Genomic DNA, 15,199 nt, shown 5'->3' on the forward strand with positions numbered 1-15,199 from the left:
GACTTTAAAAGGAAAACACACAAAGAATTTGCTTTTTCAAAGTGAATGAGGCAGATTAGTGTCACATGTGAGGTCCCATTTGGCATCCAGTTTGGTGTGCAATCAGTCTGAACTGGTCTTTTGAAAATAATATTTCAAGTCCTTACAAAGGGGGCAGGGGAGCATGTATTTCTGACTTTGCATGATGTTATGGGAAAAAAAGCTAGAAGTCAAACTAAGGGCTAAATCCTCACATTAGGGAGGCATAGAAAGTTCTCCTAACTGCTTACACCAGCATAAAGCAAATAAAGTCATTTCAAACACCCTTCTTGCTGCAAAATGCAAACGGTGGAGTTTCCTTTCAAATCAAATAAAGTAGCTAGGGAATAACACAGTATGAATCTCTCTCTCTCTTCCCCTCCCTACCACCCAGTGTGCTAAACATGTATTTGCATTGACCATCATTCAGTACACTCATGTAAAGCTAGATTACCAAGTGAAAGACCTTCAACCCTTGAAGTAGCTTCAGTTAAACTGACTTTTTGCATCTTCTTCATCTTCAAACCATAAAATAAATTACCTCGTTCATATCATCCTGTCCTTGGCGCTGACTGATAAGCCCAAGACCTATAGTTTTTGCAGCTGCGTTTTGGCCTGTAATACCTCTGCTCTACATCTCAGTTGAGAAGTCACCATCCTCTCGCTCACAACATGTTTTCAAAATCTCTTTCACTCAGTTGTACAGAGGTGAATATAAATAGAGGCACTGCTATTTGGAAAGCTCAGGAATTCTTTATAAAACAACTTGAGTCAATGGGGTTAACCAGCTGATAATTAAACCACTTAAGCTTGAGACAAGTCCAGAAGATATTCTTCTCAAAAACCAGATACAACCATTGTTTTTCCAAAATGAGGCAGAAGAATTCCACTTAATTTTGAAAAGTTTCTGCCCACCCTTTAAGACTGACATCCAAGTTAACAAAAAAGGTAGTGTCTTTGGAACAAGGAGTCAGACAACATCTTGGGTGGAGCTCATGTTCTTGGCAAAAGCAAGCTGGGATTTGCCTAGAGCACACATGCTGCTTATTTCTCAGCTATCACAGGGGTGCTGCATGAGCACTGCAGGGGACACGATTCAGCTTCTTCCGTGACCAAGGAATTAGTCTCTCTGTATTTCAGCATCACTTCCATAAATAAGGAGGAAATGTGATGATGGAGCCTATAAAAGCATCTAGGAAATAATAAGAAATGAGTTGACTGCTGTCCTTTTCCTTTACCCATGGACCACCAGTGGTAAAAGATGGTACAAGTCAGTGAATGGCTGCTATGAAGCTGCTTCCCAGCAGCATCATTGCAAGGACTAACAGTCTTTTACTATTGACCTTCATGCGACTGATCTAAACAGCTAGAGGCAGGAAAGCAAAGGAGGATTAAGGTGGTACTTATTATGGCTGCCATTTCAAATTTTATTCCATTAATGCATAGGAAAGGACTTTAGTGAGAGAAAAGTCTACTTAATCCAGTTTAGTGTTTACAGCTGAAATGGGTAGTGACTCAATACAATTATTTCTGTCAATAACAGCAATGAGACAATGCGTCATCTGTACACCCATCTTGGAAAACTTTTTAACTAACTGCACGATGCTGACTATTATTTTTCATTAGCTCAAAGCAGGCTTGAGGAGAACATTTCCAGAGTGAAAATAATACAGCAACTGGAGCAATTCAGCATTCTTGTCAGAAAAGAAATTTTAACAACTGTGTTTTGTAGGATGCTGATGAAATGTAACCATCTCCTAGGAACAGACCGGTAGCAGTCAACCGGCACATTTATGCATGGCAAATGAAGCCGTTTCCTGGGTCTTGACACAGGGAGGAACTGCTCTAACCTTCAAAAGAAGCCATCAAGATCATTTGTGTACATGAAGAGTATACAGCTTCTATTCCAAAAGATCCCCCACTAATCAGCACTCATGGTACTGAGTGTTATCTGTCCAGCCTTGGAAGTCTAGACCATGTTAAGCATAGATTTAAATCTATCACTCACAAACATCAGGGCAAGCAGCACTCTTGCTAGTCAGTTGTTTCTTCTTGCCATGCTTTTGTGTTCTTTTGGCTTTAATACAGTTATCTCAGCGGGAAAGGGTAAGAGTCTCTGAGCTAAGGGGCGCAGAAAGGTTACCGTGGCTTAAAAAGTGACTGACTGCATGTCAGTTAAGCCTGCAACAACGCAAGACAAAATACACTGGCTCAATAGAAGAGATTTCAGTTCTTAGTACATATGCACATAATGACTAAAATGAGAGCGCTCTGATCCTAGTTACAGCTCCAAAGTGCTTCCTGAATACCAATGCCCAAGGAAAAATTAACTTACTGCCTCGGCTGGTTAACTGAGGTAAATCAGGAGAGACAGCAAGTAGATGTGAACCCTGATTACTTTTGTGTGCATTTTGCTAGAGAGAAGTGAAAAGAAGCCTGAGCTGTGCCTTCATATGGTACTGTCACCCTTAACCTGCTGACCTCCACAATTTGTTGTCTTTGAGGTGAAAGTATTAACATTTACATTATGGCTGAGAAGCACAACAGGGAGAGAATGGTCATTGCAGTGTTGTAAGGTGCTAGTGTGTGCAAGCAACCACTTCTCTCACCAGCAAACCAATGCATAAGCACTCAAGGCTTTGACTTTGGCCAACAGAAGAAAAAAACTCAAGGCAGTCTCCAAGAATCTGCTTTCATTTTTCCAATTTTCCCTTCCTCTCTGCTCCTCCTTCTGCCAAGTCAAAACACTTCCATAAGCAGTGGACACATTAGAAATGCCTCCTGTTGAATATACAGACCCACAAGATTAGCCAATGGAAGAGTGAAATCACCCTACACACAAGTGGTAATTGAAAGGAGCTGCAGATTGACAGTCACTGAAAGAAGAGGAAAGAAGAGAATGCTTGTCATGTTTTGAAAAGACAACTGTGCATCTCCTTTTCATTACTATTTATTACAGTGATCACAACTTCCTAATGAATATCAGTTTCTGTCACAAAACTGTAGCACATAATCTCATCCAATTTGGCACGATTGACAACGCAGCGGCCTCTCTGAGAAGAAAGACTTTTCAGAGGAGTCAATTATGGGAAAAAAATAACAACCACCCAAGTAATCGAAACAGTGGATAATTTGACACTTCATTTTCTACATAAACATATTTTCTTGATAAGTCACTTACTGGTTGCAAAAATTCTAAAAGCAGAATATGAAAGTAAACAACAATCTGCTCTGTAATGCGGTATGGATGGCAAGTGACAAAATACCATATTCAGAAAGAAAAACAACTGTCAAAGGCAGCTGGCAATTCATGCCTTTTCTTCAAATTGTTCCTAGCCAACTGCTATGCAGCGTCCTCCGTTTGCTCTCCAGCACCCACAGCATTGCAGGTATTTCAGAAACAGTGCAGAGAACCGTGTGGCAGCTGAATGTGAATACACAACGGGCAGCCTCAAAGGCTGGCAGATACCCTTACAGCGAGTAGCCCTCTACTCCGCAGATATCCCCCAGGACATTAGGGAACTGACTAGCAGCCTTGTTTATTTAAAAATTAACTGTACACACTGATCTGGTCCCTAGTTGCCACAGCAGGGCAGAGTCTGCTCTTACTAACATTATTCTTCAGTCTTCCTCAACACAGATGTGGGAAAGATGGATTCCCAGGACTCAATTTTCAAAACTGCTCAGCCATTTTTAGCTCAAATTGTTTTCCACAGGCCTCATCTCCCTACCTAGAAATGCAAGAAGTACCTCTATTTTCAAAAGGATTTTAAGACCCAACAGCTTTCATTAGGGACTGGAGAAGCGGGATGCTCAATATTTCTGAAAACTAAGTACCTAAATAGGAACTGACATATGATGGCTTCCTTAATGACCAGAACAGACAAATGTACATGTATCCACTGCTCCAACAACTTCCATTAACCTGTCCATAAAAGTCCAATACATTGTTCAATCTTGCTTATAATTAAAGTGAGAAGGGGATTAAGAAGGAGGCAAATCAAAGTTTTTGCAAAATATCTGGCATTTCTCACATTGTCTCTGTAATTATTAAGTTGTAGAGACAACTCTCTGATGTCATGTCTGCATCTGACTAGGACACCTGACACTTCAACTTCTTCCATACACTCACAATAAAACACTTTCCTTTCAGTGTAGCAGGGCACCAGCCAGACAGCATGTGCTACCAGCTTACTTACCCCCTTCCTGCCTTGCCAACTTCTTTCGCCACAGCCCTTCAGGCCTCCTTCCCCATCCACATCCCAGTGAAGTCCCAAAGCCTTCTCAGTCCTCCTCAGCCACTTTCATTTTTCCTGTTAAACTAACTTTTACCAACTGTGCCCCTGCTAAGGCAAAACCGAATTATGCCAGTGCACTGGGGAAGCTTTAGGCTGGTTTCCAAGCGCACTGCTCCATTAGGAGACATCAGGCATGTTGCTGAAAGTCCAAAACTTTTACCATCATCAAAGTCAGTTTTCAGCAAAGCCGACCTTCTCTCAACCCATTCCTCAGTGCATGTGTGCTCAACCAGGTTTCAGGACAGTACTTACAACAGCAAGTCACTTTCCTGATGCCTGCTGAAACAGGAGCCTTGGCTTTGTGGATTTCAGCGAGACCTATACTATTGCTCCACCAGAAGCTTCTTAAAGTTTCAGTGCTATCTTAAAGCATGCAACACCACCAGTCCTTGGGGATCTCTGGCAGGGAACAGTATGTGCAGCACTGTCTAGTTAGCAAGGGCTAAATTAAAAACCCAATAGCAGCTTTAGCTCTACATTTCTTTGCCTTTGTTGATTTGGCTGCATTGCTTCATGCAATTTAATTTTTCTGCGTGGAAAGTTATAGCCATTTTTAAGACATATAATAACACCACTTCAGTACCTAAAGGAACACATTTTATTTCAGACCCTTTAGAGCTATATATTATTTGCCAGAAGCATTAAACCTTACAGCTCTGTTTGTGAAAGAGGTATTAATTTTTACAGGTTTTCTACAGAATTTGCTCATAAAGACTGCAGAATCTACCATAAACAGGCCAAGAATCACACTTTATTTCTTCATTAAACCATTTTTCTTCGCTCAGTAACTAGCTGACCTCAGGTAAGCCTCAGAGAAAACGTAATGCATGACATTATGGGCAGAAGGTGAGGCCACTTTACATTTTATACAGCCTTCAGAACTAATGAGGCAAAACAAACAAAAAACTCCACAATATACAATGCACATACATTTGCTACCTACAGTATATTCACAAGCCCTCCCTTTTTGCATACAAACTCACTCCTGCCCAGCCATCGTGGAATTCCACCAAATTTCACCTTCTCCTGGCATTCTGCAGGTTCTGTTCATGTTGCCTATCCCCAAAACCACAAAGTAGTGTCAAAACTACAGCTTTCAAGCCATGGACATTAGATGAAGGAAAAAATATATACATCAGCATGCTGGCCTTGCAAGTAAAAAGCATCATGGGAAACAAGCCTTCTAGCCAAGTTACATCTATGAAACGGATATCGATTCCTAGAGGAGCAATGGTCTCTGGAATCACATTAATGCACAGACCTCATGATGAGGGGAAAAAGTAAAGAGGAAAGAGAAATGGTCCATTCCAGAGAATTAAGCTTACAGACTGACCTCCCCTTTGGTCTGACAATATTTGTCAATGAACAGCAGTTACTTCGCTACAGACATCTGTGACTAACACAGCTAACTTTCCTAAGGGTTAAATCTGCTTCTCTTGTAACCCTTTTTGTGTAAACTGCTGGCATAAATTATTGCTCCAGTCTGCCAGGCTGCCACTGCCTCATTAGCTCTGCTAATCAAAGTATGCCTCAAGAAGATATTTCAAATTGTTAACTAGACAAAAGAGCAGTGAACAGACACAGATGCAAGGCTGAGAAACAAAATAGTCTTTTCTAATAGTCGTGGATGAATTCTGGTCCTTCTTGGTCACAGAGGACCCACAGGCACAGTAGAAATGGCACGGTCCAACCTTGTTCTCAACCCTGTTCTAGTAGCAGTTTCACTACTGGTGCTTCTAAGCTGTATGCACCTCTACTTGCAGCCAAGAGATGGCTGGAAGAAAACCCTACCTATCTTCTTGCTCAGTAAGTCTTCAGAAGAGAGTGAGGGCTTCTCCATTCTGAACCCTGACAGGGTCAAGCCCTTTGGAGTACATCACAACAAAGCAGCAAAGCTTGCAGTGTGACACAGGTCAGATTCTTCATGATAGGAAATGTTCCATGATCTCAGGACACCTATGGACAGATCTTCAGTCCCTGCAGTCTACAGGAGGGATATGCTACCAAGCTAAAGACCCAGACATCATGTGAAGGTGCTGGGATATTTGGCTACCAGTTTGAATAGGTAAAAGGAGGCATCTATTGAGCCAGTCATGAGCAACACATTTCATGTGAGAATCACAGAGGCAGGAGCAATTGGAGCTTATAGGTAGTTTTTAAAACCTGTTTTTCAAAAGACTGAGAATAGCCTTCCTTTGTGGAAGTGAAGGGAACTGAAAGACTGATGGCAGTGGACATTGTGTCAGGAAAATTATAGTAATCTACATACAGCTCCTGAGGGAAAGACATGCTCTGCAGATAACCTCAATTTTGCCCCACCAGTTTTCAAATTGGTGCCCAGCACCGTGGAGTTGCATCCCAAGATATATGCAGCTTAAATTCAAGGATGTATTTCCTTGCATGTCATTATCCTCATTCCCAAATAACATTAACTAAAGAGCGCTGAGTTGCATGGTAAATGTGTAGCTTGCCTGCTAATACTACCATGTCATTTCATCTTTCAGATCTGACACATGCTGTAGCTGCATGGTTTGACTAAAATCAGCTATTTGAAAGATCAATCGCACCCAAAGAAAATGTGCATTTTAATTCACAGAGAATAAATAACCAGTGTTGGACAAGGCAGATTGGCTCCTGACTCTGGAATGATACAGCAGGGTGCACTTATTAGAAAAGCAATGACTTTACCTTTTAATTAAAACTGCAAGAGATCATAAAGTTCTTGAAAGGTGCCAGAATGACAGCACTACTAAATGAAGTCCTCACTTTCTCTTTAAGAAAAAAAATGCCTCTTTAGGATACAGGTAGTCTGTTTTGTAAACCCTGTATTTTTTAGAATCTAGAAAAACAAAAACAACAACAACAACAACTAGAAAAAAGCTTCAAATAACCTAAAAAAAAGATTCAAAGTTAAGACACTGAAAAGAAGAGTTGGCTGCAACATTTTCAAGTCAATTCATTTTTAGGATCCAATCTAAGTAAGAAGCATTTCCAAAAATACACATTTCTTCTTTTTCCAGGATCCAATCTCACAAATGTTTCTAGCCAACTTTCCCCAACCTGTCTTCATCAAATAAGGTCACACCTCAAAACTACATGCACTAACTTAATTCTGGTTAAGGTAACTGACAGTAGCATTAAAATCAAGCTTTTCAAAGGAAGTAAGGCATAACATTAACAGTAACGTAAGGCTCTTCATAGAACCTTTGCAGACCTCTGCCATCAGTGCAAGTCAAAATTTTTTAAAAAAAGACATCTTGAGGAAAAAGGTTAATTAAGTCTTCATGTAAGTTCCACTAAACCTAAAAATACATCTCATTTTGCAGATTTGCTTCAACAGTTTAATTCTTGTCATATATACTTCCCTACTGAGCAAGTGGTTTTACTGAAATAATATTAAGAAATAAATATTAAACAAGGAAGATGACTCCAGATTGCTGGTTGTAAATTCGGTTGTTTCAATTTTGAGGCAGGCTTCCCACAGCCAAGACCCACCTCACGCTTCCCCCCACCATTACTACATTTCTACCCATTCCTAAAATCCTGACTACAGATTTCATGATGTGGAGCAGCTGTCAAGCCAGTAAAGAGCCATGCCCATCAGTTCCCTACAACTCCGCATTATAGGAAGCAGATGCTGGAAGCTTCTGTTGCTACTGACCTGGAACAAATCATTGTCAATAATGGAAAGGCAGTATACCCTATCTGTCCCCAGTTTTATTCAGCACTGAGGTTCCCGCAGAAATCAATACTTTTAAACAAAACTAAAATGCAAGACCTATCATGTACAATACATAGATCCTACCCAAAATTCTTAACTTCTATAGAGCTGCCACCTTGGATTTACTACAGCTGCAGAATAGGAATTAAACTGTTCAATTCCATTTGGTCTAACCTCTTCTCAAGTCACTTGTCCTAGAACCTGAAAATCAACTGCATTTCTAAATACAGGCATAATTTTTGACAACATATTGCTTTTACATATCAATTAATCTGTATAAATTTACAAAAAGATAGTGATGAAAATTAAAATATACAGAGCCCAAGCTGGTATTTAGTAGCACTTTTGTACACTAGAGTTACTAGTCCCCTGTGCTTGATAAAATTTAAACACATTTGTTTATACCATTAAACCACCAGTGCCAGGCATCATGGTTGGCTTTCAGTGTTTGTCAAAACTGAGTTTTAGAGCTACATGTCAAAGCTCTAAGCTCAAAGCATGAAATACGTGTTCTTACTGAATTAAAGCTAATGCCTAGACATTTGTGATCACTGACTGGATAGATTAAAAAAAACCCCATCCAAACAAAAAAACCCACCACCCTCAACTTTTCTAATCTCCAAAACTAATAATTTACACTCACATTCACAGTATGTAAACAAAATCAGAACAGATACAATCTTAACTTTTTTTTTCTAAAGAACATCAATGTAATCAGTTTCCATAAGAAAGAAGCTGTGTAAACCTGGAGCAATGATGTGTTGGAGGGTCATCTTCCTGCAATACTCTGTGTTCACAGGTATGCTGTGAATGTCACAGGTAATGGACCTGCCAGAGAGGATGCTGTGGAGTGAGACCCTTGCTGTGGTCTGGAGAGATATGGGAGAGCACAGTGTAATCTCTAAAGACAGGAAGAAGTCACCCTCACCCCTAACTAACTGGAGGGAGGACTCTCACCACCCTGAGCAAGGGCAGGGAACAATCCATCTGTCTGCATTTTACAGAGGTTATGAATAAGAAAACACTTTCTGAAAAAAAATTAACGGACCACTCTGGTTCTAGAAAATGTCAACACATTTTCAAAAGCCACAAAAAACCAGGCTGAGATACTTTCTATTTTAATGCTTTTCACTTAATAGCCTAAGAGATTGCTATTGTAAGTTAAAAGGGACATTAAAAAGCCAAGAAAGAGAACTAATAAAACAATGAACAGATGTTCTCCACAACTCAATTTTATAATAGAGAGAAAGAATATCTGTGTAAAAGGGGAAGGGGAACCTTTGATGTCCAATCTTGTAAGTACTATAAAATTGAAAAACAATGTATACCTAGAGCTTTGCCTGGTGAACAATCCTTACTGTCAGAGTGAGGGGAGAATCAATATAAAATTCCTGAGACTGATGTCTCTGTTGGCCTGTTCATTCCCCACGATCCCTAGTGGATCCTAGACAAGGTAGATTCAGACTCCACAGGACGTAGGTAACATTAGTACCTTTGGGGTCATATTTATTTGGGTCGAAGGAACTGCACAAGATGCAAAGCAATGTAGAATCAGATCCCAGGTCCTTCCCCTTCCCCCAGAAGATAAAAAAGTACAAGAACATCATTAAGACATATGAGCATCTCATACACAGGCCTGTTCCAGCAACCCTAATACAGCAAAGTCTCCCTGTCAAACACAGACTCAAGCCCAGACTCAAGTCAGGACTCCCTCATCTACAGTCCAACACATGCATAGGCACAGAAGTCCCAGCCCACCACCACCACTCAGACAGAAAACACAAGCACTTTCTGCACCTTACTGTGGGCTCAAGCACAAGTTCATGAAGTCTGAAAAGACTGGACACAGAAGCAAGTGATCACACTACAGCACAAGCCCGCAAATTCCCTGAGCTCAGCTCTTTCTAGCTCAGTGTGAACACATCACACCTCAGGTACGGCTAAGCAGTACTTAGCAAGGCAGACAGATCAAAGGCTCTGTGTGTGTAGGGCCTCATTAAAACCTTCTCATTAGCTTTTAGCAAAGACATAATCAAGATGTGGGTGTAAGAGAACCACAAGGCTGATTTTAAAGGAATGCTACCCAACAAATGCTTGTTTGCATGTTTGTTTGGTTTAAAGAAAAAACAAACCAACAAACCAAAGAGGGGGAAAGGAAAAGAAAGAGAAAAAAGAAAGAGTGGAGCCAAATACTCAGCTGGCACAAACTCTCACAGCCCCAGGAGCTAAAGCATCTTACACCAGCCAAACACCTGCCTCTATGGTCTGATTCATTCCTCACTAGCAGGCTTCCACATGAAAGAAAGGTAGGCAGAAGTTACAAACAGCTGACATTTCAGCCACAGCAGTCATCTCCAGAATATCAGTACTACAGTACCTGGTGCTTTCTTCTTGAACTCCCTCTCTAATCTTAATCTGCAAGTAAAGTTAATGCCGATTAGGTTTTGTGTGGTTTTTCTTAATGAAAAGTACTTCCCTGTTTTTTAGTGAGCAGTATGTTTTTCAGACATGAAGTATGTTCTTCAGGCATGAAGTTCTATGAGCTGGGGGCTCAAGAGTAGCAAATAGGAGTTATGAGACTGCTTAAACTGCTTCTAAATTATGCATCCTTGCAACACATGTATCTTTATAGCCTAATGCCGCCCACGGGTAGGTAAGTATGCACCTCCGGAGAAGGAAGGAGGAATGGTAAGATGCTTGGGCTGAGCAGTGAAACATTCAGGATCCTTCTGTCTCAACTGCAAAGTTGATACACAGTTTATGTGTCTTTTGACCAGTCAATAAGAAAAGAGGGAGGATGAAGACAAGATATGACCATCCAAAGATGGGCATCCTTTTCTTCTGCCAAAGACTGTAGAAGAACTCTCCAGCAAGTCTTACAGCTATTTCAACATATGAATACCTGTCTCTCCACAGCAAAATTTCAATGCCTACTTTTAAGCCTAGAGAGGAAAGCCAATATCTCTAGTCTCCTTTGAGAAGGCAGACATGACTGACAATGGTCTGAGCTAGCAAAACCCCCTCTCTAAAGCAATGAGCTTTCTAGCTGTATAGTAGCAGGAAAGGGAAAATAAACCATAACAAACAAACAAAAACCCAAAACAAAACAAAAAACCCACACAAACAAACAAAAAAAATCAACCCACATATCATGTCCAAAAGAACATCAGTGGATTGTCACATCCTGACCTGAACTGGTCCAGAGTTTAAAAGATAAACATCCATGGAGACAACTACAGCCAAGAAAGAAGTTTAAAGAATCTGTACAAAGGCCAAAGGTGATCAAAGACACACAGAAAATCCCACCTTTGTTCCATGCCTTTTTTGCTGAAACAATGTAAGACAAAACCAGACATGTAACAGAAGTTTCCAACAAGGCTGCAGTCAATGGTTAAGTGTTACTAACAAGGCTCCTGAGCTTCTATTTGCATGGTGGTGACATTTTCTGCATTCCTTCACGCTCATTTATTTCAGAGTAAATTCATTGATTTGCATGGAATTGCCCTAGAAATTAGTATAGCTGTGTGCAGGTCTGATTGCACTTAACGGGTGGTTCTTTCTTCTCCTACACAGCATGAAAGGAAACCCTTCAACAGAAATAAAAGGGAATTAAGGATGAAACACAATTTTATGGGTAATGAAGGTGGATAAAAACACTGAATGAGATGTATAATCAAGATTAAAGGCTTGAGCAGAGAGAGAACTAAAGAGAATAACCACATCTGCATGTTCCATCCTCCCAATATGCCAAGATTGTATCTGGAGTCAAACTGTGTCCAGATCCATTTAAGAAGAGTGTGCAATGCAGTATTTCAGGGACTAAAAAGGGAAAACATAATCCCAGGTGTCTGAAGATACATGAGGGACTGCATCCAGCTACAGCATGCCTTAGTGTGCACAGCATTGCAGGAAAGACTTGCAGGGGCTTTCACTAAAGTGTACTGGCGGTGATGGAGGACAGATCAAGAGAACCAGGCATAAGACTTTTTGGCTTGGAGATGACAATGACAGCCTACACTTCTCCAGGGTGTGTGAACCTCAAAGAAGAAAAACGTTATGAAGCATGACACACTTACACAGGAGGTAGGAGTGACCAAGCAAAATGATGATTAGGAAAACGGCTCCCAGAGAAAATACAAAATAATTGTTGTTTCAAACAAGACAACTCATCCTTTTTGGTGCTGTGGGCCAGCTGGCAGTGCAATAACACTTACACCAGCCATATATTAAAACAGAATTTGCCATCTTTCAGCCAAGAAGGTCAATGGCATCCTGGGGTGTATCAGAAGGGCTGCCGTTGTAGGTCAAGAGAGGTTCTCCTTCCCCTCTACTCTGCCCTGGTGAGACCACATCTGGAATATTGTGTTCAGTTCTGGGCCCCTCAGTTCAAGAAGGACAGGGAACTGCTGGAGAGAGTCCAGCGCAGAGCCACAAGGATGATCGAGGGAGTGGAGCATCTCCCTTATGAGGAGTGGCTGAGGGAGCTGGGTCTCTTTAGCTTGGAGAAGAGGAGACTGAGGGGTGACCTCATTCATATTTATAAATTTGTAAAGGGTGAGTGTCAGAAGGAAGGAGCCAGGCTCTTCTCTCTGATGTCCAATGACAGGACAAGGGGCAATGGGAGCAAGCTGGAGCATAGGAGGTTCAATCTGAACACGAGGAAAAACTTTTTTACTGTGAGGGTGACAGAGCACTGGACCAGGCTGCCCAGAGAGGTTGTGGAGTCTCCTTCTCTGGAGACATTCAAGACCCACCTGGACGTGTTCCTGTGTGACCTAGTCTAGGTGATCCTGCTCTGGCAGGGGGGTTGGACTGGATGGTCTTTCGAGGTCCCTTCCAACTCCTAATATTCTGTGATTCTGTGATCAGCCAGTCTCCTGGACCCTCAGCCCACATGACTGTCACACCTGCCTTCCACACACACAGGAAAACTAAACTGCTAAGTTTCAGCACCTTCCTGGCATGCTCATTCTTAACCCAGTTTTAAGCCATGGAAGAAAAGGCAATGGGATACACAGTACTGTTCTGGGGTTATCAGACAGGCAACTCTGGTCTGGGTTATAAAAGAATATTCTAGACTGACAAACACATGCTGAGGATGGCCTCATCTCAACTTCCATCTGGTGCTTCTGCAATTGCGGGATCAGTAATGTCTTATTCTCCCTTTAAGTGAAATGCTAAGACGACAAATAAACACTTGTGCCACATGTGAGCCATCATAATCACTGTGCCCACGCAAATGCTATCTGCACTTGCTTGGGGTGTTCAGCACAAGGCACTCTGAGGCTTAGGATCCAGGTTTAAAAGTTCAGTTCTAAACAAGCAAAGGAGCAGTCATGAAGTCATGAAAGCTACAGCTCTGTTCCAAAAGGTTCATTTTCAGCTGACCATTTTTACATATCCTGCAATACATTCCTGTAGGTTGGTTTGTGTGTGAATAAAGAACCTTGAAGGATCAATGAGACATTCCATAAATTAATTCCAAACTAAATAATGAATGACACACTGGAATAACTGGTTTTGCTTCTTTTCTCACCTCCATCCTGAAACTTGCTCAACCTTTCAAAGTATGATGATATAGGAACTTGAACGATATCTAGAATTGCCAGCAGTGTCCGGGTCAGTCTGAGAAGTTCACTAAAACTGTAAAAGCCAAAGTATATGAGGTTTCGAGCCAGATGCACCACCTGTGAGAAAATGAAATTAAAAATGAAGTATCAGCAACCTTTGTGGTATTCAGTCGTGCAATACAGTTGCATTTCACACAGCAGCTTTTACAGTGATCCAGATCTACAGTGCATTCAAATTAGCACAAGTCTTTCCACTGATTTAAATGTGCCTTGGACTAAGCCCTGTGACATCCAATGTTTTTCAGTGTTAGACAAAACAATAGGTCAGTCAAATTACAACAGAGAGGAAAACCAAGATGAGATTTATGAAGGCTTGAAAGGATACAATTGCATCTGGGAAAATATGTAAGATCAAGAAGAAAGACTCTAGGAAATTGTTTAAGGAGGCAGCAGCTGTGGGGAAGATGGAAGTCAGAAGAGTAAGTCGACTGTGGTAAGTTTGAACGGAGGTGATTTCAGATGACCATAGACAGGAGCGACAAAGCTTGGGAGGTAGGTTGGAGGAAGAACTATAAAAGCTGCGAGCATCATTTCTTTATTCAACGTTATTTGAATCTAGATTTAGGCCTATATAAAGTTCATGTCAGGAATTTCAAACCATATTAAAAATGCAGGATTAGGTTATTCAGAGTTATTTCCTTCACTGTCATTTCTTACATCAACAATAGTTCTTACTTATACCGAAGAATCCCTGCATGCTAATGCACTAATGTGGAGAGAAAGGGCATATGGCCATTCACCCACATACGTCCCACCTTCTACCACCAAAATGCAATCATCTTAGGAGAAGGAAGGAAAGATACAGTTGTTTAACAGCAGACAGTAGTATTATTTTCTGCAGTAACAGTCAGCACCAAGAGCACTGGAATTAGGAACTAGTGCTTCTTTAGGACAATTTACACCAACATTTATTCTGCAACTACCTTCATTTTGAAAGAACCAATGTCAACTTCTCTGAAATCAGGAGAAATACTATAAGTAGCATCAGATAGCTGAGAAGTACCTCAAATGTAAGTTTATTTTTCTCTTTGTCTCCAAAAGGAAAGGGCTGATTAACAACTTCTTTCAAGTACTCTTCTACAAATTCCATAGTCAGCGCAAACTTCCTCTTCATTTCATTCCTCGAAGAGTCTGTGAAAGAATCATACCTACAATGCAAGGAACGAAAATTAAACACCTCTAATATCAGGATTAGCTGTCACTAAAGAAAAAACAAACCCACGACAATGCTATAAAATTACTGTCAGTTCTCTGTAAGGAGAAGGGGTAGAAGTCATCTGATTCTTTGTAGATACACAAAGAGGGTGCACAAACCTTCCCTTCCAACAGTACCAGGAAGGGTTACAGTAAACAGGAATAATAGAGACAGGAAAATACTACAGTTCTGGCAGGTAGCACCTCCTAGACAACATCTTGGTATGGCAATTCAGTAAGTCACTAAGTCTCAACTGTCCTCTCTGCCCATCAGCCAGAGTTTGCTGTTTCTGCAAGACAGCAGATCAGGAAATCACCTTGGGACAGTCAGCTTCCTC

At 41.0% G+C, this 15,199-nt stretch overlaps 1 protein-coding gene across 1 annotated transcript in view; it reads right to left on the reverse strand.

Moving 5' to 3' along the window:
- ITPR2 (inositol 1,4,5-trisphosphate receptor, type 2) overlaps positions 1-15,199 on the reverse strand; it is a gene marked incomplete at both ends in the record, with an annotated part of 112,632 nt that overhangs the window by 44,123 nt on the left and 53,310 nt on the right. Inside the window, 2 exons of the mRNA XM_010193547.1 lie at positions 13,574-13,724; positions 14,671-14,815. Of these exons, the coding sequence (XP_010191849.1) occupies positions 13,574-13,724; positions 14,671-14,815 (296 nt within the window). The remainder of the gene's footprint in view (positions 1-13,573; positions 13,725-14,670; positions 14,816-15,199) is intronic.

This window comes from Mesitornis unicolor, unplaced genomic scaffold, assembly GCF_000695765.1.
Source record: "Mesitornis unicolor isolate BGI_N332 unplaced genomic scaffold, ASM69576v1 scaffold25961, whole genome shotgun sequence".
Taxonomy (NCBI): Eukaryota; Metazoa; Chordata; class Aves; order Mesitornithiformes; family Mesitornithidae; genus Mesitornis; species Mesitornis unicolor.